The sequence below is a fragment of the Musa acuminata genome, chromosome BXJ2-2 (assembly GCF_036884655.1).
Source record: "Musa acuminata AAA Group cultivar baxijiao chromosome BXJ2-2, Cavendish_Baxijiao_AAA, whole genome shotgun sequence".
In the NCBI taxonomy this organism is placed as follows: domain Eukaryota; kingdom Viridiplantae; phylum Streptophyta; class Magnoliopsida; order Zingiberales; family Musaceae; genus Musa; species Musa acuminata.
In genome coordinates, this window is record NC_088339.1 from 18,272,311 (window position 1) to 18,280,242 (window position 7,932).

At 28.9% G+C, this 7,932-nt stretch overlaps 1 protein-coding gene across 1 annotated transcript; it reads left to right on the forward strand.

Moving 5' to 3' along the window:
• The first annotated feature begins 6,782 nt into the window (after positions 1-6,782).
• LOC135604912 (CRIB domain-containing protein RIC4-like) lies at positions 6,783-7,696 on the forward strand. Its single transcript, XM_065094560.1, has 2 exons — positions 6,783-7,062; positions 7,138-7,696. The coding sequence occupies exons 1-2, from the start codon at positions 6,945-6,947 to the stop codon at positions 7,497-7,499; spliced, it is 480 nt and encodes a 159-aa protein (XP_064950632.1). The 5' UTR covers positions 6,783-6,944; the 3' UTR covers positions 7,500-7,696.
• Positions 7,697-7,932: the final 236 nt, after the last annotated feature.

Sequence of the window (7,932 nt, forward strand, 5' to 3'; positions counted from 1 at the left end):
ATTTTTATATATTTATTTGGTTATTCATATATATATATATATATTTAAAATTATGAAATGATAGTTATCTTTCACAGCTCTTTATCATTTATATGTTATCATGATTATTGTATGAGTTTTTTCTTTTACTGACTAATGTTCAATAATTATTATGGTTGTTATTCTATTACTGAACTGCTTCAACATAAATCAAGATAAATAAATTTATGAATATTATTTATAATTTATCTTTATAAGTTTTATTTGATCGATACTATCAAAGTAGTCTAGGATGGGAGATTATGAGATATGAATTACAATAAAGGCCTTATCATTTATAGGATATTTTAAACTATATTTTATAATTTTGTATTGGTCCTATAACCACCAAAGTGACTTGGACCAATAATCTATGAAATATATTATGAAATTAGTCCTAAATAATATTAAATAAAATAATATTCACAATGGCAACATGAATCACAATAAATAAATTTGATAAATATTATTTATAATTTATCTTCCTAAGTTTTATTTGACTCGTAACTACCAAAATAGCTTGAGATGATAGACTTATGGGATATGAATTACAATAAAGTTCTTGTCATTCATGGGATATTTTAGATTATATTTTATCTTTTTGTATTGGTCCTACAACCATCAAAGTGACCTGGAATAATAATCTATAAAATATATTATGGAATTGATCTTAAATAAAATTAAATAAAATAATATTCATGATGACATATAATTAAGAGATTTAGATAATATCAACGAAAAATCTATTTCAAATAGTTATGTGATGAGGGTAGGATGATACTGTTTTGAATATCCTTATAGTTTATAGTTGTATACCCAAAGGTAATAATATTATTCCACAAGAATGGTATCAGTCCCCTATAAATGATCTTAAATAAACACTAAATATGTCAATATTTCACCCAAATATGAAATATAGATGATATCAATAGTTCATACTATTTTGGAAACTCAAAGCATTAATGTTATATTATTATAGTGGTACTCCCTTCATTATATTTTTGTAAATGTCCCTGTACTTTTTGAAATAAATGACTGAGCATATGCAATTTATATTGATTGAGTGAGACCTTGATCAAATTAATTGAACATGACACAAACTTAATTATTGAAAGTTCTGTAGAATAAATAACTGAGGTGACTGATCAAGAAAAGTATGAAAGACTCAATGATACTTATATAGTTTATAACTAGGGTATGAGAATATCTAAGGATCAATTTAAATTTTTTGATAAGTCATTAATTGATATCTTAAAATGATAGAATTTGAGGAATTCAAGATTATATCCTCAATATAAATGATAAAGCTGTAAACTCAAGACTCATAATATTTTGAGTACTACTCAGGGAGTAGGTAACACTAAAATAAGGGTGAAGCGTAAGTCACCTGAGTTTATAATTACTATATAAACTCATAAAAGAATATCTTCACAATAAATTATTACTTATGTAGCAAAGAAAGTTATGTAAAAAAAAAACACTATAAGATTTGATTTGAAATGAAAAGGTATAAATATAACCTTTATATGATTTAAATCAAATATTACATAAATTATTTTTTTAATACTTGATGGATTAATTTGATGCTTCAATATATATTACCAATAATAGATATTTATTAAAAAAAAAAGAAGGGGGATAAAACTAAAAGAGAAGATATTCATCATTATAGAGAATCATTTTAAAGTGAAAGCGATATTAGTTTGTATTTATCACCTACATCTAAAAATAATTCATTTGATAGATCTTGAGGATCCTATTATTATAATTCTAAAAATTTAGATTTTTAACCTATAATTATTAGAATATTATTTTTCTTTTGGTGGTTGTAAATTTACTGTGATTCAATAAAAATTAACCTTCGAATTCTATATAATTGTCTATACAAAATTAATATGAATCTTAAATTTATAATTATTCTATAATTAAATATTAAAATGAAATGTAGTTTTATAAACTCCTTGAGATTATTCTTATATTTATGGGTCACTGTATGTTTTTGTCTCGTTAAAGAGAGACATTTTGTCACAATATAAATAACTTATTGAGATATGATTGATTTTATATATATATATATATATATATATATATATATATATATATATATATATATATAAAATTTATGTAAAGTCTATGACTGTTCACACTCTTGAAGTATACATAAATGAAGTCGATAGACAATTAGATAGAAAAGTCAAGATCATCATATTTGACAAGGGTAATAAATTTTATAGTATTTATGATGAACCTAATTATAATTTTAATTCTTTTGCTAGATTCTTGAAAAAAATAAAATATATATATTTAATATGATTTACTAGATGTGTTATAGCATAATATGATTGCTAAAAAATATAATCGTACCTTTATAGATATGGTTAGAAGAATATTAGGTTATTATTCTTTTGTACCAAAATCAATGTGAGAAGAAGCTCCAAAGACAATTATGTATTTCTTGAATGGTGTTCCTAGTAAGTAAATTATATGACTTCTTTTAGTTATCAAATTATAGGAAACCTAACTTAAGATATTTATATATTTGATATTATTCTATAGAGATAAGGATCTTCAACTCACATAAAAGAAAATTAGATTTAATAACTATTCTGAATATTTTATTATCTATTCAGAAAAGTTTAAAAGGGTGTATACCTTATTGCTTTAATCATAGTATGGGGATAATTAAATCTGGTAATGTAAGATTTCTATAAAATAGAAAATTAGTGGGAGTAAAAATTTCGAAATTCAATATAAAGGAGATATAAGTTGATACTTCTTTATTATCGGAGAGATTGTTATTACTTAAATCATTAAATGATTTGATAAAAGTGAACAACAAAATAATATTACTAAACTCCCATATTATATTGATATCGCTATTAATGGTCTTGTAGAATAACCATAATTAACAACATTTGAAATATCTCAAAGAAAAAGGAATATGTGATTTATGGTTATTATGTGGTATATCTACAAGAATTATATTATGATATATGAATCATAATGGATCCCTTATTATTTTCATATATCATGAAAAGTAACGATTCTAAAAAATAATATGATGCAATAAAAGAAGAGTTAAAATCAATAACCAGAATAGTATTTGATAAATTTATTGAATTATCTAATCATTATAAAATAGTCTATTATATAAATGTAACTCAAAGAATAATGTTGAACGATATAATGGTCAAACTTGTGGTTAAAAATTTTACTCATAAAGAATGTATCGATCGTAATGAGATATTTAGTTTTTAATGAACTCGTTAAGAATCATCATGAAATTAGTGACTCATTGTAAGTTTGAGTTATATTATAATAATATAAAAATATATTTTTTAAGATATAGCAGGTTACTCTAAATGATTTACAAAGAAAATGAAAGAAATATAAAATTTAGTATACAAATTTAGAAATCTATTTATGACCTTAAATAAACTTTAAGATAATGATATATAAAGGTTCTTGATATCATTATTTTTAATTCAGATTTAAGAAAAATACTATTGATTAATATTTATTTTAGTAGGAGCAAGTTTATTATATTGATCTTATATATGGATAATATTTTGTCTTACCAATAGTGATCTTGGTTTATTATACTAAATCAAGAAATTTATCACTAAGAGTTTTAAAATGGTTGATATGAATGAGACATCTTATATTATTAACATTGAGTAATTCAAAGATAGACCTCAATGATTATAAAGACTATTTAGAAATGATATATCAACCGAGTCTCGAAAAGATTTAATATACAGCTTTGTTTAATAAATCATAAAAGTAAAATTTTATTCAATAGTAAATACTTTAAAATGACTTGAAAATAATCAAATAAAGAAGATATTATTTGTATATATGCAGTTGGAAGTCTATGCTTAAGCATGTGTCAGAATAGATATCAGTTTTACAATTAAAATGTTGGATGTATATTAGAATTACCCATAAGTAAAAATACTAAAGGACCGTAAAAAAAGTAATAAGATATCCGAAAGGGACAAAGGATTATATGCTCACATATATGAAATTATATCATCTTGAAATGATGGTATTTTTTTTAGATGCTGATTATATAAATTATCTCGATAATAGGAAGTCCACTTTACGATTAATATATATATCAATTAAAGGGATAATTTATTATTATTATTAATAAAAGTTGATTTTGTGACATGCTTTGAGGTCGTTGATCAAAATTTTTGACTGTGAAATTTTATCTCAAGACTTGGTGTAGTCAGACTTGCCAAGTTTTTGAAGATATTTTGTGATATTATAGTAATTTTCTTTTCTAAAAATGACAAGTACTATTGCTTGAGTTCCACTGTCAATTAATTACTTGAGTTCCACTGTATTGATTGTTGATCCATTTACTTATGACTTACAGTCTAAAGTATTTAATATACAGCTTTGTTTAGTAAATCATAAAAGTAAAATTTTATTCAATAGTAAATACTTTAAAATAATTTGAAAATAATCAAATAAAGAAGATATTATTTGTATATATGCAGTTGGAACTCTATGCTTAAGCCTGTGTCGAAATATATATCAGTTTTACAATTAAAATGTTGGGTATATATTAGAATTACCCATAAGTAAAAACACTAAAGGACCGTAAAGAAAGTAATAAGATATCCGAAAGGGATAAAGTATTATATGCTCACATATATGAAATTATATCATCTTGAAATGATGGTATTTTTTTTAGATGCTGATTGTATAAATTATCTCGATAATAGGAAGCCCACTTTACGATTAATATATATATCAATTAAAAGGATAATTTATTAATAATAATAATAAAAGTTGATTTTATGACATGCTTTGAGGTCGCTGATCAAACTTTTTGACTGTGAAATTTTATCTCAAGACTTGGTGTAGTCAGACTTAATTGCCAAGTTTTTGAAGATATTTTGTGATATTACAGTAATTTTCTTTTCTAAGAATGACAAGTACTATTGCTTGAGTTCCACTATATTGATTGTTGATTCATTCACTTATGACTTACGGTCTAAAGTATTTTTGAAAGAACATGTTCTTATGATTGAATTTGTGAGCAACCCATAAAGGATATTGTGATGAGTGGATACTATAATTAATATTTTTACTTAGTTACTTAAAGTTATTTGTTTCTACTATCCTATTCACAATTATGTATGTATATATTATAGTTAAATGTGATGACATGATTGTCTTAACAAGACAAGTTATATGGGTCATTTTGGACTGCATTAAGAAATGCTAACAGTGTTGTAGTACATAGAAGGAAGTATGACACTGATGACATACAACCATTCTAACTCATATTGTTAATTAGACTTAACGAAGTATTATTATATTTATTGGACTTATTGACCTATTTTTTAAAATTTGCATGCATGCATATAATTTTTCTAAAATTTCAAAATCCAATTGGGTCAAATTATTTTTAAATAAATTTTATTTATTTATTTTTTATTTTAAGTCTTTTTTATCTTACTAGTAAAGTGAGAGAATGTTAGATTATGTGACCTTATTTAATTAGATAAGATATATTATAGATATGATTGGATTCCGATTATGGTTATTGGCGAATACAAAAGAAGTTAATGTTAAAATAGGATTCTTTAGGAGGAGATATCCTAACAATTTATTATAAACCCTCTACTCTCGCCTATAAATAAATAAGACCCTTAGGGGTCATATAGTTGAGGGATTATAGTCTCTCTCTCAACTCTTCTCCCTAACCATTAATCTAAGTGGTAGTATAGAAAGAGAGGAGAAAATATAGTTCTCTCCTCTATTAAATTAGATAAGGTTTAATATTATTAAATTTAATATAGAGCGGTAGATTGATATCTCAGATCCGATGATGATACACTTGTAGATTAGATAAGGTTTAATATTATTAAATTTAATTTATTTGATTTTAATCTTGATATAAATGTATTTTTTATATTATAGATAAAATGATTACAGATTTTATGTTAACACATGTTTCCTCTACTCTACGGTCCAGTCCACGAACAAGAGTTACCATTTCTAAATTCCCCAAGTTTGCCTTGCCGATGGTTTAGATGTTGACTTTCTCCTGGTTGATATAGATATTCGTCTCACACTGCTCTCACCGGTTATTGATATTAATATCGGACAGAGATTTAAATCCTTGACTCGAACTACAATAAAAGAATCGAATGATTAATCAAATGAGGTTGAGATGGTTGAATCGTCGAAAGCTGCATTGAGTAAATCATCAATATCAGACGTCACAAATTTACTTGAGCTAAAAGTGTTTGCATCGCTTTTACTTTTTGTGGCCGATGGGAAAGCACCCAAACACCTAATATCCATGGATTGAAAGGTCCCCTAAACCAAGATGATAGACTTTATGAGTGCTTAAGCCCCAAGTTAAACCTTTTCCCCATGGACACCTCCCTCTCACTTGCAAGTCTGTGTCATCTCCTATCATTCCTCATGGGACCCAATGCTTGACTTTGACTGCATGATGCTGTGTGCATAATCTGCTCATGCCATATCAGATACTTTAAGGTTCTAATGAATGCTGGAAATGCACCACTGTTTCAACCCGTCATGTAGCTTGTCTACATTTCCTGCTGTAAACTTTAACCCCTTGGGGGTCTCTTGAGCTGCGTGGGTTGGCGCTGAAGGAAGGTAAAAGTAGAAGAGCCCTCGGGATAGGAGAAGAGTAGAATGACTGACTGAGTTGGTGATTGAGTGGACTACACATGTCGGGGTTGCAATCTGCTAAAAGAGTAGACCAACTAATCCAACCCTCTCTCTCTCTCTCTCTGCTTCAAATGTCCGAAATCATTCATACGTGCAAAAGAATCCAACACCAGCTGATGTAGATCTGATATATCTTCTTGGGGGTTCATTTTGTTCTTGCTTCCTCGCTAACTCAGCAACTACTACTCCTGTTTCATTCATTCATGGGCAAGTTTGTCGTCCTTCCCTTCTCCCTCGGCTGCGTCTCTCAGTCGAGCGTTGCGGTCGGCGAAAACCGACAGAGGAGAGCACAAGCAGATGCGCCCTCAGCAATACCAGCCGGTGACAGTTCTTGTTCGTTCTCTCGTTCCTCGTCGCTATGTACCATGTAGATCTGCTCATCTGAATCCTGTACAGATGGAGAACCGAGGAAAACGAGGAGCTCGTTCATGTTTCGTCCACCTCCACGCCCTAACATCTCTGCGGGGTTTCAGAAGCTCATCAGGAGCTTCAAGAGCTTGCCTCAGTTGTTCGCAGTGTACGAGGAGGAGGAGGAGGAAGAGGTGGTGATGGAGATCGGGTTCCCGACCGACGTGCAGCACGTGGCTCACGTAGGGTGGGATGGCTTCCGCGGCGTGAGCGCCATGAACTGGGTTAAAGGCCCGGAGTTCCTCCCCGTCCCCTCCCTCTCGATGAGGCAGCTCGAGGTGGCGGCCATGGCCACACAGACCGGCTTCCCTCCGCCCCATGGTCCCCTGGGGCTCGACCACATGCAGTGAGGTGTAGTTTCCCCTTTGTTGTCTTCTCTCTCTTCTTTGGTTCTTCTTCTTGCCATCTTCTGGTGATGGCCAGGAGGTCTGCATGTGAACTCATATCATAGCTTTGTTCTCCTGTAATACCTTCAAACTTCACTGGTACTTCTCGTCTGCTATATTTGAGCTTGACATATGAGATCAATATGGACTGTTTCTGAGTATCCTTGTGATCACTAACAAGTTGATTGACTTAATTCTCATCCATCCTAGTAGCATTTCTTGGCCAAATGAAACTGAGAATATCTGATAAATTTTATATGGAATATGATTACTATCTTTATCTTTTAGAATATATGCCTGATGTTGAGTGTGTGATCTTTCAAAATGGATCTCTTAATCCTTATAAATAGATAGAGGTTTATGATATGGTAAGGAAGAAAAACTACAAAGATCTATC

Excerpts from the sequence above, each read along its gene's own strand:
- LOC135604912 (XM_065094560.1), top strand. The coding sequence starts at position 6,945 with ATGGGCAAGTTTGTCGTCCTTCCCTTCTCCCTCGGCTGCGTCTCTCAG. Across the intron at positions 7,063-7,137 it reads GCCCTCAGCAATACCAGCCG|ATGGAGAACCGAGGAAAACG; the intron begins GTGACAGTTCTT and ends AATCCTGTACAG.